This window comes from Schistocerca nitens, chromosome 9 (assembly GCF_023898315.1).
Source record: "Schistocerca nitens isolate TAMUIC-IGC-003100 chromosome 9, iqSchNite1.1, whole genome shotgun sequence".
In the NCBI taxonomy this organism is placed as follows: domain Eukaryota; kingdom Metazoa; phylum Arthropoda; class Insecta; order Orthoptera; family Acrididae; genus Schistocerca; species Schistocerca nitens.
This window is the reverse complement of record NC_064622.1, coordinates 12543738-12561613: the sequence shown is the minus strand read 5'-3', so window position 1 is coordinate 12561613 and position 17876 is coordinate 12543738. Positions and strand designations below refer to the sequence as shown.

The window sequence follows — 17876 nt, the reverse complement described above, 5'->3', positions numbered from 1 at the left end:
GTATTTGGCTTTAGTCTGTCATCCTCTGTTTCAGTACCATTTTCGTCACAGAGTGTCTGGACATTTTGTGTTGATCCACCTACTGCTTTGACATAAGACCAAAATTTCTTAGGATTTTCTGCCAAGTCAGTACATAGAACTTTACTTTAATGGAAGACATCAAAGCAATTCAGATGTGTGCTGCTAGATCTGTTACTGGTAGGTTTGATCTACATATATGCATTACAGAGATGCTTCTTGAATTCAAATTGGAATCGCTGCAGGGGAAACAATGTATTTTTCGCAAAACAATATTGAGGAAATTTAGACAAGTGCCAACGTACATTTCGCATAAGGACCGTCAAGACCAGGTAAGAAAATCAGGGCTTGCACAGAGGTGTGTGTGTGTGTGTGTGTGTGTGTTTCTTAGGCAACATGCTCCTTTCTATGGATATCCGATGAGTGAACCTCATGAACTACTGAACACTTCTCCAACTTATTTAGTGAGTAACAGAAGAGAGAACAAAACAGAATATTGTGTGGAACACGAATTTAGGAATTAGTTTTACAAAAGCAAAATCATTCAAGTTTCTCTTCACAACAAAATCAAACATAATTCCTCTAGTACAATAAATTTATTTACACTAATAATAAGTCACAAACTCATACCTGAGCCACATCACATTCATTTTCAGTATGTCTACATTATTGATGCAGCACTGCTACGTCCTTTCCGCTTATGTACAGAGTAATGTACAGTGACAGTCTTTTACATATTGACAGCCGCTTTCGTGCTCAGTCCAGCAAGAACAAAGCTGTTCAGTTTATCACATTAAATTCCATCACATTTCTTAATTGAAGCCCATTCACAGAAATTTACATGACAGAATAATTACATTTTGTATCATTATTCAGTCATCATCAGAGAGGGGAAAAGGCAGCTGTTACACAGTAAAGCATCCTCTTATATTATCATATGAGGGTAAATATTAAATTACAGCCTTAGATTTTTTTGTAATACAGCTCTGCACAATGAGGGCTTATAATGCTAATGGAGAGGTCCAAAAGCTAAATAACACTGATAAAGAGGTTTCCTTTAACTTACACTTACGACTAATTACCATAAGTAATATCACAAAACCACCAAACATTTTGGTATTTGGGAAGAACACAGCAATGAATAAATCTAAAAACGTTTTATAACACTTTTAAAAAGATTTTGAACACTGGGAGCAACTGTACCACGACAACTATTTCTTATTCAAAATTAATGGATAACAAATGAATGGTGAATTAAAACAATAATGTTTTGCATTAAAATACTTCGACATTAAGGAGACAGATTCTGTAGCACACCAATACAGGCATTTCCAAAAATTAAACAAATGAATAAATAAATGAATGGTGGGCTCCATGTGGTTCGCAAGTCGTGCAGCGACCATAAACCATGAAATTACCAAAGATGCAGCAACCAGTCACAAAATCATGTTTTATTTATTCACTTCTGCAAATAGATTTCAATTGATTAACACAGACATCATCGGTGCTTTCAACCAATATGTGCCTTGAGTAGTAATACTGTCTTAAGCAGACCTCTGCTTCAGACAGTATTACTACTGTTAATCAGAAATCGATTTGCAAAAGTGAATAAATAAAACATGATTTTGCGACTGGTTGCTGCATCTTTGGTAAGAATAAATAAATGTTAAAATGGAGGGTCTTTAATTTGAAATACTGTTTGGTAAGCTCATCATAAAACTCCTGCAGGCGAAATAACTGCATTCCACTTTGCTAATGATAGGACTTGGACAATTTACATTTATATATGAAATAAAAGTAGAAAAATACTGATATACCACTTACTGTATTTAAAATAGAACCATATTACTGAATATTTATTGCTCGCCCCACCCCCCCTCCAGAAACAGCCTACTGTAATACGAATTACACACTCCTTAAACTTGAATTTATTATCACATACATTACCACAGCAACCATTAGACCTCAACTCCAAAAAATTTGTGAGACACGAGGCACATTACTATGACAGATGCATCAGTATTTTCTTCAGAATGCATCTGCCGTAGAACATTTAATGAAGAATGTTACCAAAGACCAGCTAGATCTTAGTGATGAAGGTTTTACACAGTAAACTCACGGGCATATAAAGTTTACAATTAACAATCTGTCTTTTTCAATCAGATCAGCATGTAAATATTCATATTAGAGGCATGCAATATTATCTAATCACAGCAAATACTGCTACCTTAAAATATAAAATTACTACAAAGAATTCTTGCATGTTTATAAAATCTTTTCTACAAGAGGCTGTTTATTTTATCACACTTGGGAAAGCTTCAGAATAAAAAGTGCCTGCACCACTAAATGTGAAAGGGCACACTGCACAATGTACACATATAACAACAGCATTATATTCTGTGTCAACTAAATGCTTTTACAGCTAACATACCAAATATAATTTCCACAGGAACTGAAACAACAAAATTAATGTTATAAATAAGACAAAAAAGTTTTCTGATCCTTTGTCTGTTTCTGAAACTACACACAGGAATAACTGCAACTATAGTACCTCTCCAATGGAACAAAATGCTGCAGCATAAAAACCAATTGTGTGATAAAAATACTTTGTGTACACAATTTTTTTTTACATTTGAATCATGACAAACATTCCCATCTTTAGCACCCATTTAATAGAATACTTTCATTTCGGACTGTCGGAAATGCTATTCATTTAATATTTACTTCTGTACAGAAAGGGCTTTCACGAAGTAATATCGAAAATGGTACGACCGTTAAATATAAAATGTCATGTTACTTAAATGAAAAATACATTACTAGAGATGAGAAAATATATGTAATTCAGCAGTACTGGCATAATGTGCTAATGTGGCACAGAAAGAGACTTTCAGGAACTATATACTCTGTACAAATGTGTAAATTTTGCCCCTGCCACATCACACAGCTGCAAGATCAGTATCAAAAACTGAATGTACAGCAAAGGGGAAAACTTTTACAGAAACACAGGCATGTGTTATTGCACAGAAGTTTTTTTGCCTAGTTTGTGCACAGTGAGCCTGGGTCACAATGGAGGAAAAATTAAAAAGGAAACAGTGCGCCTACGTGGACGCCGCCGTCACTGCCGACTTGGAGCACTTGGCAACGTGATCCGAAGCCGTGGCCTGCTTGCAGTTCTCTGCAGGCGGCCCCGGTCGCAGCGGGTACGCCCCGCTCTCGCTGCCCAGAGAAATACCCTGCTGTGGCCTCACCAGAGAGACTTGCGGCAAGGCAGTTCGGGAAGATGGCTGTGGCACTGCGGCTTCTTGCAGACGTGCGAAGCAGCCCGTGCAAACACGCACGGGGTCGTACAATTGTTCATTTGGCAGAGGCATCACAAATTCTGAGCAGTCGTAGCAAAATATCTTCCCACAGTTCCTGAAAAAAGATTAATTCTTCTGTAAATACAGCAATATCAGTGAACGTAAAAGTGAACCTATTGATCAACTTGGAAATAATGTGCAAAACATGTAGAATAATTCCTATTTCCTGTTTCGGTGTACAGGTTTTAGTTGAGAATGTTGAACACTTAGAACAATCCTGTGGAAAGTGTGATTAATGGTCAGTCTTTTCTAAAACTGCCCAAGTTCTACAATGGGTTTCTACAGTTACTTGATTTATTTTGCATTAATAGTGCATGAGCAAAATAAGTGCCACCCAAGTTAATAAGATATATATTAATAAATTAGTATATTTTATGACAGTTGTTGTCGCTTGTGCATTATTAATGCAATAAATCTAGTAACTGAAGAAACCTCATGCAGAACTTGTTCTCTTTTGGAAAAGATTGGCCATTAACCACATTTTAACCAGGATTGTGCTAAGTCTGTGTGTGTGTGTGTGTGTGTGTGTGTGTGTGTGTGTGTGTGTGTGTGTGAGAGAGAGAGAGAGAGAGAGAGAGAGAGAGAGAGAGAGAACCATCTAAACGTTTTTATTTGCCAATATGGAATACTGACACGATAGGAGATTCAAGGAGTTGGAGACCCTCCGTGTCATATGGAAGAACTCTCTCCACAGTGATAGACAATTCGAAGAGCCAATGTACAGATGTAGGTTTAAAGAGCAGCAGAGCCATCAGTATTTGTAATGCGTGTGAGACTTACACTATGTGATCAGATGTATCTGGACACACCCAAAAACATACGTTTTTCATATTAGATGCATTGTGCTGCCACCTACTGCCGGGTACTCCATATCAGCGACATCAGTAGTTATTAGATATTGTGAGACTGCAGAATGGGGCGCTCCGCGGAGCTCACGGGCTTTGAACGTGGTCAGGTGATTGGGTGTAACTTGTGTCATAAGTCTGTACGTGAGATTTTTACACTCCTAAACATCCCTAGATCCACTGTTTTCGATGTGATAGTGAAGTGGAAACATGAAGGGACACATACAGCACAAAAGCGTACAAGCCGACATCGTCTGTTGACTGACGGAGACTGCCGACAGTTGAAGAGGGTCGTAATGTGTAATAGGCAGACATCTATCCAGACCATCACCCTGGAATTCCAAACTGCATCAGGATCCACTGCAAGTACTGTGACAGTTAGGCGGGAGGTGAGAAAACTTAGATTTCATGGTCGAGCAGCTACTCATAAGCCACACATCATGCCGGTAAATGCTAAACGACGCCTCGCTTGGTGTAAGAAGTGTAAACATTGGACGATTGAACAGTGGAAAAATGTTGTGTGGACTGATGAATCACGGTACACAATGTGGCGAACCGATGGCAGGGTGTGGATATGGCGAATGTCCAGAGAACATCACCTGCCAGCATGTGTAGTGTCAACAGTAAAAATGCGGAAGCAGTGGTGTTATGGTGTGGTCGTGTTTTTCATTGAGGGGGCGTGCAACCCTTGTTGTTTTGTGTGGCACTATCACAGCACAGGCATACATTGATGTTTTAAGCATCTTCTTGCTTCCCACTGTTGAAGAGCAATTTGGGGAATGGCAACTGCATCTTTCAACATGATCAGGTACCTGTTCATAATGCACGGCCTGTGGCAGAGTGGTTACATGACAATAACATCCCTGTAATGGACTGGCCTGCACAGAGTCCTGACCTGAATCCTACAGAACACCTTTGGGATGTTTTGGAGTGCTGACTTTGTGCCAGGCCTCACTGACTGTGTGAAGGCATTGCTAATTACGCATATAAAATTTTTGTTCGTGATTTTCTTTAGGTTTCTATTCTTTTTCTTTTGTTCATACGGGCATTTCTAATTGTGATTATGTAACATTCTACTGTGGTTTTTAAATGTAAAGATGTAATTGTGACTATTTCGTTTGCCAACGGATAAATATGTGTCTTGCTTTGTACCTGTGGTAAAGTTTGTAAAGTTATCTTTTGGAATAATATTAATTGTGAAAAATGCAGTCAATAACATTTATAAAGATTTATGTAATTTACGATAACGATATAACATCTATAGACAGGGGACAGCGATAGTGATATCGACAATCGAAAGGTTGTTTTGTAGTAGAAGGAATGGTGGATGGCGTGTCTGTGAAGCGTGCGCAGAAAAATAGTACTGTGTTTTATGAAAAGCATACGTAATTGTATGGACCGTGACACCGAACTATCAGATTGTTAATTCTCTTTACCACTGCGGTATGTAGTGCCATGCCAGTGAACTTTAAGAGCAAATAAACCGGACTGTGAAAGTGCCGCTAACAATACTTTGTTGTGGCTGGCACGAACTTTGCTGGTATTGGTTTTGGGTGGTGGAACTGTTGTCTATCACATTCTATCAAGCCGTGAAAGTGAAGACTTTAATTGACTGTGCAATATAAATGACTTTCAGTGACATTGTTGAAGTTTGAAATGCGAGAACAGAGCGGATGTTGTTTACAGTGTGCTTCACACACAAGAAAAATTCTATGAACTGTGTATTTGTGGCTATATGACTGTGCTATATGAATGTGTAATTATGGATGATAGCGTCACGGACAGTGCATAAAGTGTAAAAGTGAGCGATGTCTACGTAATGTACTTTGAAAGAGAGGACATGTCAACAACGTTCGTATACTGGCGTCTAGTGGTTTGTTAATCACCATGGGGTTAATGATACAGCTGTGCCAGAACTTTATTTGCATACAGAAGATTAACCAGCAGACCTGCCTGTATCCTGCTCTCATCATCGTAACCCACCGACATCGTGCTGCCTAACGCAACCCTTCGTATGCAACAAAAAGTCAAGAGATTTCGCCGAATGCTATCCCCTGACCTAGAAACTTTCTTTCTCTATTAAAAGTATAAGAATTACAGACTCTATTCAAATAAATTCTTTGTTTAGTTTATGTTTGCTTTCTGCTAACGAAATAAAATTACAATCAGTGAATTAAAAGTTGCCTGGTAGTCATTGTTGAAACACCAGTAAATATAAACTTCTTCCTCTCATTAGAACTAATTCTCCTTGCATGTCAAAATTATTGTAGTTATTTTATATAGTTTTATGTATTGTTATGAGACTGGATATATGACAGTGACTAATAAGAGTATTTTGTCGCAAAATACGGTGTCGCGTGAAAATTATGGTGACCGCTATAATTTCTTGCCTTCTGACCAATAACATAAAAGCTGCTATTTCCCATATTGGTGCATTTTCTGATGTGAGCGTGAATTATAGTCAGCTGTCAAATCACGTAGGGACTGTTTACCCAGTAATAAAAGATTTTTATATTGTATTGCTACGAGTCGAAGTATTAAGAGAGACTGGTTATACTCAAAAGTGGGTAGATGTATGGTGAACCCCACCAGTGTTCATGCAATTATTAACAGTATTGTGTGTGATTCGCGAAATTTTGTCAGATTTTCTAATTCCTTTCAGATATTGTCTTAGATGTCTTTGAAGTTTCAGAGAATATATACACAATTTTGTCGGTTCAGGTTAATTTCAGAGCAGTTTCTCGTGAATATTAGACTTTTCAGTTCATAAACAAAGTGGGATCGTGACCAACTGAGAAGTATAACAAAGAGTGTGGTTTTCCAACTAGAATTTTGGATGACTTCACAGATCAGATTTTGATAATTATTTTTCCTGTGGGTTGAAGTCATCACATAGATACATCTACATCTACATCCATACTCCGCAAGCCTACTCCGCAAGCCACCTGACGGTGTGTGGCGGAGGGTACCTTGAGTACCTCTATTTATTCTCTCTTCTATTCCAGTCTCGTATTGTTCGTGGAAAGAAAGATTGTCGGTATTCCTCTGTGTGGGCTCTAATCTCTCTGATTTTATCCTCATGGTCTCTTCGCGAGATATACGTAGGAGGGAGCAATATACTGCTTGACTCTTCGGTGAAGGTATGTTCTCGAAACTTCAACAAAAGCCCGTACCGAGCTACTGAGCGTCTCTCCTGCATAGTCTTCCACTGGAGTTTATCTATCATCTCCATAACGCTTTCGCGATTACTAAATGATCCTATAATGAAGCGTGCTGCTCTCCGTTGGATCTTCTCTATCTCTTCTATCAACCTTATCTGGTACGGATCCCACACTGCTGAGCAGTATTCAAGCAGTGGGCGAACAAGTTTACTGTAACCTACTTCCTTTGTTTTTGTATTGCATTTCCTTAGGATTCTTCCAATGAATCTCAGTCTGGCATCTGCTTTACCGACGATCAACTTTATATGATATATATGATATATATATATATAACTCCTAATGCCTGCTCTCAGATAATTTATGGAATTAACTGCTTCCAGTTGCTGACCTGCTATATTGTAGCTAAATGATAAAGGATCTTTCTTTCTATGTATTCGCAGCACATTACAATTGTCTACATTGAGATTCAATTGCCATTCCCTGCACCAGGAGTCTATTTGTTGCAGATCCTCCTGCATTTCAGTACAAATTTCCATTGTTACAACCTTTCAATATACTACAGCAACATCCGCAAAAAGCCTCAGTGAAATTCCGATGTTAGCCACAAGGTCATTTATGTATATTGTGGATAGCAACAGTCCTACAACACTCCCCTGCAACACACCTGAAATCACTCTTACTTCGGAAGACTTCTCTCCATTGAGAATGACATGCTGCGTTCTGTTATCTAGGAACTCTTCAATCCAATCACACAATTGGTCTGATAGTCCATATGCTCTTACTTTGTTCATTAAACGACTGTGGGGAACTGTATCGAACGCCTTGCGGCAGTCAAGAAACACGGCATCTACCTGTAAACCCGTGTCTATGGCCCTCTGAGTCTCATGGACGAATAGCGCGAGCTGGGTTTCACACAATCGTCTTTTTCAAAACCCATGCCGATTCCTACTGAGTAAATGTCTAGTCTCCAGATAAGTCATTATACTCTAACATAATACGTGTTCCAAAATTCTACAACTGATCAACGTTAGAGATATAGGTCTATAGTTCTGCACATCTGTTCGACGTCCCTTCTTGAAAATGGGGATGACCTGTGCCCTTTTCCAAACCTTTGGAACGCTGCGCTCTTCTAGAGACCTACGGTACACCGCAGCAAGAAGGGGGCCAAGTTCCTTCGCGTACTCTGTGTAAAATCGAACTGGTATCCCATCAGGTCCAGCGGCCTTTCCTCTTTTGAGCCATTTTAATTGTTTTTCGATTCCTCTGTTGTCTATTTCTATATCTACCATTTCGTCATCTGTGCGACACACTAGAGAGGGAATTACAGTGCAGTCTTCCTCTGTGAAACAGCTTTGGAAAAAGACATTTAGTATTTCGGCGTTTAGTCTGTCATCCTCTGTTTCAGTACCATTTTGCTCACAGTGTGTCTGGACATTTTGTTTTGATCCACCTACCGCTTTGACATAAGACCAAAATTTCTAAGGATTTTCTGCCAAGTCAGTACATAGAACTTTACTTTCGAATTCATTGAATGCCTCTCGCATAGCCCTCCTTACACTACATTTCGCTTCGTGTAATTTTTGTTTGTCTGTAAGGCTTTGGCTATGTTTATGTTTGCTGTGAAGTTCCCTTTGCTTCCATAGGAGTTTTCTAACTCGGTTGTTGTACCACGATGGCTCTTTTCCATCTCTTACGATTTTGTTTGGCACATACTCATCTAATGCATATTGTACGATGGTTTTGAACTTTGTCCATTGATCCTCAACACTATCTGTAATTGAGATAAAACTTTTGTGTTGAGTTGTCAAGTACTCTGAAATCTGCTTTGACACTTTTGCTAAACAGAAAAATCTTCCTACCTTTTTTAATATTTCTATTTATGGCTGAACTCATCAATGCAGTAACCGCTTTATGATTGCTGATTCCCTGTTCTGCGTTAACAGTTTCAAAAAGTTCGGGTCTGTTTGTCACCAGAAGGTCTAATATGTTATTGCCACGAGTTGTTTCTCTGTTTAACTGCTCAAGGTAGTTTTCACATAATGCACTTAAAAAAATTTCACTGGATTCTTTGTCCCTGCCATCCATTATAAACGTTTGAGTCTCCCAGTCTATATCTGACAAATTAAAATCTCCACCCAGAACTATAACATGGTCGGCAAATCTAGTCGAAATATTTTCCAAATTTTCCTTCAGGTGCTCTGCCACAACAGCTGCTGAGCCAGGGGGGCTATAGAGACATCTAATTACCATGTTTGAGCCTGCTTTAACCGTGACCTTCACCCACATTATTTCACATTTTGGATCTCCGTCAATTTCCTTCGATACTATTGCATTTTTTATCACTATTAACACGCCTCCCCCTTCACTGTCCAGCCAGTCTCTGCGGTATACATTCCAATCTGAGTTTAGAATTTCATTACTGTTTACATCTGGTTTCAGCCAACTTTCTGTCCCTAGTACTATGTGGGTGTTGTGACCATTTATTAATGAGAGCAGTTCTGGGACCTTTCTATAGACGCTCCTGCAGTTTACTATTAGCACATTAATATTGTTATTCCCCTTTCGTTTTGCCTACTACTACCTTGTTGCGTCTCAGGAGGGGTCTTGTCAGGGTTAGGGAGGGAATTCTCTAACCTAAAAAACCCACATGTGCACTCCACACGTATTCCGCTACCCTTGTAGCCACTTCCTGCGTGTTGTGCATTCCTGACCTATTCAGGGGGACCCTACATTTCTGCACCCGATAGCGGAGGTCGAGAAATTTGCACCTCTCCTCAGTGCAGCACTCCGTGAAGAATGGGCTGCCATTCCCCAAGAAACCTTCCAGCACCTGAATGAACGTATGCCTGCGAGAGTGGAAGCTGTCATCAAGGCTAAGGGTCAGTCAACACCATATTTAATTCCAACATTACTGATGGAGAGCGCCATGAACTTTTAAGTCATTTTCAGCCAGGTGTCCAGATATTTTTGATCTCATAGTGTACTTTTTAACGGACACATCTTGCACTGTGGCAATATGCATGGGGAGAGAATAAAGAGCTTTGAAGCTGTGAGAGCATCTGGAGATTTCTACAAAACTCCTTTATAAGCAATGGCCATTTACTGTGATAGATCAAATGCTTAATGAATGCAATCCCTTAAAAAATAGGCCAGATGCCTGTGAACATTTGAGATGACTGTCTCATGTCATACTCTATACTGTGTCCCATTCTGAAATATAATGTGCGCACATGCGTGGGCATACAGCTTCGTGCTTTAATAAATCCGATATTCCTTTACATTGCCTAGAGGCTGTGGAGGAATGTCACATTAATTTTTAATGAGGAAAGTGGGGAGGGGACATCACAACTTAATTTGATACTTTTCATGATGCACAAGGCATTCATGTTGTTCATAAATGACAAAAGAAGATTACACACTAGGAGGAGAGAATTTCAGAATCCTAATTTACTTAATACTGATAGAACAAAGGCATAAAAATGGGATAATACTGACAGTGATTGTAATTTATTAATGACTGACACACAAATAAAACTGCAGACATTGAAAAACTATAGTATTACGAAGAAGTGGGACGTACAAATAATGAGAGTACGTAAAACATTATGTTCCTGAAAGAGTTATTGAATGAGGTAATCAGTGCCCGAATACCACATACCACAAACACAGTAGAATGTCAGCTAACACTAGAGCAGGCTAAAGGATGGACTCATATCAGCAACACAGAAATTTATGTGCAAGGGAGAAACTGGCAAAAAACCATAGGCCACACAGGAAATGATTCCTAAGATTCAAAACAGGAGGGAACTCAGAGTCAAGAATAATGAAGAATTAAAGGAAAATAGATAGAAAGCCAAATAATGAACTCTGCAAGAAGGTGAACAAGACAGAAGGAAGTAAATTGAAGGAGAATGCAAGGAAACTGAAGGAACTTTAAAGGGGAGGTCAGTAAGAAATGTAACATGGTATAAATACACATGTGTGACCACTGGTATAGGAACTAGGCCTAAGCACAATGAGAAACTCAGACAGGAGAGTACTGCAAATGTTAGAATAAGGAAAGGTTCTCATAAAGGTATAATTAAAAATAATGTAAGTATATTTCATCAAAATATTGGGAGTTTAAAGAATAAAGTAGATGAGCTTCTGGTTTGTTTAGAAGATTTAGAAGCTGAGAATGAAATAGATATACTATGCCTGTCTGAGCATCACATTGTTACTGATATGGATAAGGTAAATGTAAGTGGATATAAGCTCTCTGCACATGTAATGAGAGAAAATATGGAGAAAGGAGGAGTTGCCATATATGTCAAAAGTTATCATTGTGCAAAAAGTATAGAAACAAAAAAGTTTTGTGTAGAGAAACATATAGAAGCATGTGCCTGTGAGCTTAAATTAAATAAAGGCACATTTATAATTGTAACTGTATATAGGTCCCCATCAGGAAATTTTCATCTATTTCTGAAAAATTTGGACTCCTTGTTGTGCTATCTGTCAGACAGGGGGAAGCAAATTATTATTTGTGGGGACTTCAATGTAGATTCTCTGAAAGAGGGTAATAGGAAAAATGACCTTGAAGTATTACTCGGTTCTTTCAATTTGACACCCGTTATTGATTTTCCTACTCGGGTGGTAAAGGATAGCAGCTCACTGATAGATAACTTCTTTATAGACCAAGATAAGTTTAACCAGATAAATGCTCAGCCTGTTGAGAATGGTCTTTCTGATCATGGTGCACAGCTAGTTACAATATATGACATAGCTCCATTCAGCAATACTAAACAGTCCTCCAAAGTGGTACGTTCAGTCAACGATTTAACAATTGCAAATTTCAGGGAAAGCCTACAGCAGTTAGACTGGGATGAGGTGTACCGTGAACCTGATGCCAATTTAAAATATAATTTATTTCATGACATTTTTGTAAATGCATTTGAAAACTGCTTCCCCAAGAAAATAGTTAAATATACTCGTAAGAAACCTTGTAAGAAACCATGGCTTACTAAGGGTATAAAAATATCTTGTAACCGCAAAAGGGAAATGTATCTGACAGCAAGAAAGAGTAGTGACCCAGAAACTATCAAAAATTATAAAAACTACTGTGTTATATTAAGAAAAGTTATTAAAAAATCCAGGAGTATGTGTATCATGTCTGAAATCAGCAACTCTGATAATTAAATTAAAACAATTTGGAATATTATTAAAAGAGAAACAGGTCAACCAAGAGCAGAGGAAGACAGTATTACCATCAAATTGAATGAAAACTTTACGAACAAAAAGTCAGAAGTTGAAAATATTTTTAATAATCATTTTCTAAATGTTGTGGATATAGTAGGATCCAGGTGTTCATTAGAAGATGCTAGGCTGTTAATGGAAGAGGCCATACCTATGCAATTTGATACAATTGAAATCTCACCCACTTCTCCCTTTGAAATTAGGAAAATAATAAACTTGCTTAAAAGCAAAAACTCACATGGAATTGATGGCATTTCCAGCAAAATACTAAAAGCTTGTTCTCAACAGATAAGTAAGATTCTCAGCCACCTGTGTAATAGCTCTCTGGAACAGGGCATTTTCCCTGATAGACTGAAATATGCTATTGTTATACCTTTGCATAAAAAGGGGGATAGATCTGATGTCAACAATTACCGTCCAATCTCCCTTCTAACAGCTTTATCGAAAATTTTTGAGAAAGTAATGTATTCAAGAGTAGCTTCACATATCTGTAAAAATGAAGTACTAACAAAATGTCAGTTTGGTTTTCAGAAAGGTTTTTCAACAGAAAATGCCATATATGCTTTCACCAGTAAAATTTTGAATGATCTGAATAACCGAACACCACCCATTGGGATTTTTTGTTATCTCTCAAAGGCTTTTGATTGTGTAAATCATGAAATTCTGCTAGACAAGCTCAAGTATTGTGGCATGAGTGGGACAGTGCACAAATGGTTTAATTCGTACCTAACTGGAAGAGTGCAGAAAGTTGAAATAAGTAGTTCTCGTAACATGCAAAGATCAGCACATTCCTCAAACTGGGGAACTATCAAGAATGGGGTTCCACAAGGGTCAGTCTTGGGTCCTTTGTTGTTCTTATTATATATTAATGACTTGCCATTCTATATTCATGAAGAGGCAAAGTTAGTTCTCTTTGCTGATGATACAAGTATAGTAATCACACCTGACAAACAAGAATTAACTGATGAAATTGTCAATACTGTCTTTCAGAAAATTACTAAGTGGTTCCTTGTAAACGGACTCTCACTGAATTTTGATAAGACACAGTACATACAGTTCCGTACAGTGAATGGTATGACGCCATTAATAAATATAGACCTTAATCAGAAGCATATAGCTAAGGTAGAATATTCCAAATTTTTAGGTGTGTCCATTGATGAGAGATTAAATTGGAAGAAACACATTGATGATCTGCTGAAACGTTTGAGTTCAGCTACTTATGCAATAAGGGTCATTGCAAATTTTGGTGATAAACATCTTAGTAAATTAGCTTACTACGCCTATTTTCACTCATTGCTTTCATATGGCATCATATTTTGGGGTAATTCATCACTGAGGAATAAAGTATTTATTGCACAAAAGTGTGTAATCAGAATAATAGCTGGAGTCCACCCAAGATCATCCTGCAGACATTTATTTAAGGATCTAGGGATATTCACAGTAGCTTCTCAGTATATATACTCTCTTATGAAATTTGTTATTAACAACCAAACCCAATTCAAAAGTAATAGCAGTGTGCATAACTACAATACTAGGAGAAAGGATGATCTTCACTATTCAAGATTAAATCTAACTTTGGCACAGAAAGGGGTGAATTATACTGGCACTAAAGTCTTTGGTCACTTACCAAATAGTATCAAAAGTCTGACAGATAACCAACAAGTATTTAAGAAGAAATTAAAAGAATTTCTGAATGACAACTCCTTCTACTCCATAGAGGAATTTTTAGATATAAATTAAGAAAAAAAAAAGAAAAAAATATTAAAAAAATAAAAATAAAAAATAAAGAAAAACAAAAAACACAAAAAAATAAAGTTGTTATATTAACTTAAGTATGTTGTTAAATTAACCTAATTATGTCATGTATTGGAAAATTCGACTCGTTCCACATCATTACGAAATATCGTATTCATGATCCATGGAACTAGTATTAATCTAATCTAATCTAATGTGGAAATCTAACAATGGGAATTCTTAGCAAATATGAAAATAAAATATACAAAAATCATGAGTAAGTCCTATAAAGACGGGGAGAATATTTACAAGAGCTTCACTAACACAAACCTATAATGCTAGAACTGTAATCTTTGGATTATGTGGATAAAGATAACAAAATATCACCAATCTTAGTAGAGGAAGTAAAGTCCACATCAGCTGCAATAAAGATGGGAACGTGCCGAGATCGTCCCCCGGAAAATACAGAAATGCCTGTATGGAAAAAGAATAAGGGAAATTAATAGACTATGTAATAAAACAGGTGATGGCCAGAAGGTTCTCTGGGTACAGTAATAATCCAAACATCAAAGAAACAGGATAGCAGAAAATGAAGTGAACAAAGAACCAACTACCTAATTTCTCATTATGTTGAGAATTACAAGAAAATGACCGGAAAGAAAAATGAGAGGAAAAAATGGCTGAGAAGTAATTTGAATTTAGAAAAACTGGAGAGACAGGGGATACATCACTCAAACAGACATATAAAGATTTATTAAGAAGGAGAATGGGTTGTGTGTGTGTGTGTGTGTGTGTGTGTGTGTGTGTGTTACAGTGTCTCAGATTAAGTTATGTGAAGGTGAATTGGAAAACATTTGTGAATATACTGAAGGAAAAATTAGTTGATAGCTTATTAACTTGCTGTCTGAAGTGAAAGGTTTCAGTCCGATAAAAAAAAGGACATAATACTACCTGGAAGAATTAGAAAAAGTAGCAGATAAGATTGTAGTCTGTTACCATTACAGAAAGATGTAAAGGTTTATTTTTCCCACATGCAGTCAGAGGGTGGAATGGTAGACAAACACAACAGTCTGAAGGTGGTTTGGAGGACCCTCTGCCACGCAATTAAGTGTGAACTGTACAGTAGTCTTGTAGAGGTACAGTGTTGCTCAAAAGTATTTTGTAGATATAATAAATTCTGAACACATATTCTTTAGGAGGAAATTTAAATGAAAGAACTTAATTACCAAATCTTTATATTGTCTACTTTACTTCCTTACACATATTGTACAATTCTAATCTTTTCATTAACGATGAAATGTAAATGAACAAATTACACAGGCTCAACAGTATTCTGTTAAAATTAAACAAAAGAAAAACAATAATGAAGTCTTGACCCACGACGTTCTCGGCTTAATGCTCGGTCGCATAGCCCTTTGCGTGTGTTACTCAAGCACACCTGAATGGCATAGAATCCACGAGTTTGGCCAATCAAGCCTGAAGAATCTTCTACCGCTGCTCACACAATTCTTTGTAGAAAGCCTTTTTGTTAGTGAACGTGTCTATCCAGCTTGCCCTGAATATGTTCTATGGGGTTTAAAAGTCTGGATGCTGGCTCGGCGATCTGAATACCTTGACTTTGGGCTGCTTCAAGCTGTCTTCATATGGCAAGAAGTGTGCTTCAGATCTTTGTCATGCTGGAACTGCCAATTACGAGTCATATTTTGTCTTCTGTGAGCTACCATACAGTCTGTTAATATTTCACCATACTTCAGACTATTCATTTCCATATGAATTTTGACGAGAGGACCTATACAACTTTGTGACAAAACAGCCCCACACCAAGGTACTTCCTCCCTCCTCTGTGCTTCATGGTGGGTACTTGGTATTATCTGTCATTCCTCTTGTTGTTTGCCCTGTTAATGTACTGTATTCTGTCTGACGATAGGAGATTAAACTTTCTTTCATCACTCCATAGAATTTTTAACAGTCTTCAATTGTCCACGATGCATATTTCTTAGCAAACTGTAGTCCGCCCTTCCTATTTTTTGCACTTATTGTAAGCTTTCGAGAAGAGTGCCCGTCATTCAGATCTGTAGCTGCTACGCAATGTTTACATACTGAAAGATGGACCTTCACGCCGTGCCGTGTTCTACCTGCAGGTCATCATGTTTTGGAGTTGCTGTAAGTAAATAAGAATATTAGAACTAGATCTCCTTTGTGTAGTTAGGTTTGTTGCAGTCTTCCCATTCCCCACAATACTTATGAACCCATTGAAATACTGTTTATGGCTAAGTCCACACTTACCTGCAGTCAGCAATCAATACACATAACAGCAGGCAGGGTCAAGCAGTCTTCTGTCTGAACAGCCAGTTTATTTTGATTCTGTGTATAGATAAACATGCCAGCCAACCTACTAGTTCAACTACAAAATACTTTTGAGTGATACTGTACCTACATATTTCAAAGATATGACTGAGTATTGTTTATTAATGGACAAGGAAGTAAAAATCTGTAGCTAAAGAATATGGTGTTTTAGATTTGCACACAGTATGATTTCTCCAGCTAGGAATGGGAAAGAGCTCCAAAAATGATAGAGGAAACTACTGCAAAAGATTGCAGAATGAAACTAAATGTGAAGCAAATAAAAATAACAACTAGAATAGATATAAAATTTTAAGTACTTAGGAAGGAGAATAGAAAGCAACTAGAGATGCTGTACAGACACTGCACATCACAGAAACTGAGGCTGGTAAAGCAATTCTTCTGTTAGTACACTAAACTCTCTCTAATCTGATCCGAAACTCTCGCTAATCTGATCGTCAGCAGTCCGGCCTCTAGTCATTCGAGCAGAAATGACGTGCATAACAATGAATTATTGTACACGACACTATTATGTTATACATATCTGAAATTGTGGCTTTCAATACAGCTCAATGTCATGGCTTCTAAAAGGAAACACATTATGCTAGACCTCAAGCAGAAACTCCAAATTTTAGAAAAGTTGAACCAAAGTTCTTCACAGAAAACCGTTGCTGGTTAGTACAATGTTGGACAGCGAACTATTTTTGAGAAAGAAGATGATATTTAACAGTACACAATCCGAAATGGAGAGTGAGTTGGGAAAATAAAAGGTTATGCAAAAGAGTGAGAATGAACTGACTATAGCTGCTTACAGATGGTTCATACAACAATGCAGTAGAGGATTTCCAGTCATGGGCCTAATAATGTGTAGTGAGATATATTGTGAAATTTCGAACATTTTCAAGTGCCACAACAAAGTCATATTGTTATCATCAATTATAGACTTAAACTTAATTGTGATCTTTAAATTTTTTTTGAGATTATTAGGCCTTTTCTTGTTCAAAATAATTATTCTCTAATTTCATTGAACAATTATGTGAGAAATAGGTTACTTTTGAGAATTTTCAGGCACTTACAAAACTATATTTTCTCAAGTTCCCAGTACGAGTGTTTTGGATATGTAATTTATTTTGTAGCAGATCAACATTTGTGATTCACAGTTCTGCCAATAGTGCCCCATGGAA

At 37.5% G+C, this 17876-nt stretch overlaps 1 protein-coding gene across 4 annotated transcripts in view; it reads right to left on the bottom strand.

Annotated features, from left to right (window-relative positions):
- Positions 1-595: 595 nt before the first annotated feature.
- The window catches only part of LOC126202935 (myotubularin-related protein 3), a 175643-nt gene continuing 158362 nt past the window's right edge, over positions 596-17876 (bottom strand). For all 4 annotated transcript variants that reach the window (XM_049937028.1, XM_049937032.1, XM_049937031.1 and 1 more), the window contains one exon: positions 596-3432. In XM_049937028.1, the coding sequence (XP_049792985.1) occupies positions 3117-3432 (316 nt within the window). In that variant the 3' untranslated portion in view covers positions 596-3116. The remainder of the gene's footprint in view (positions 3433-17876) is intronic.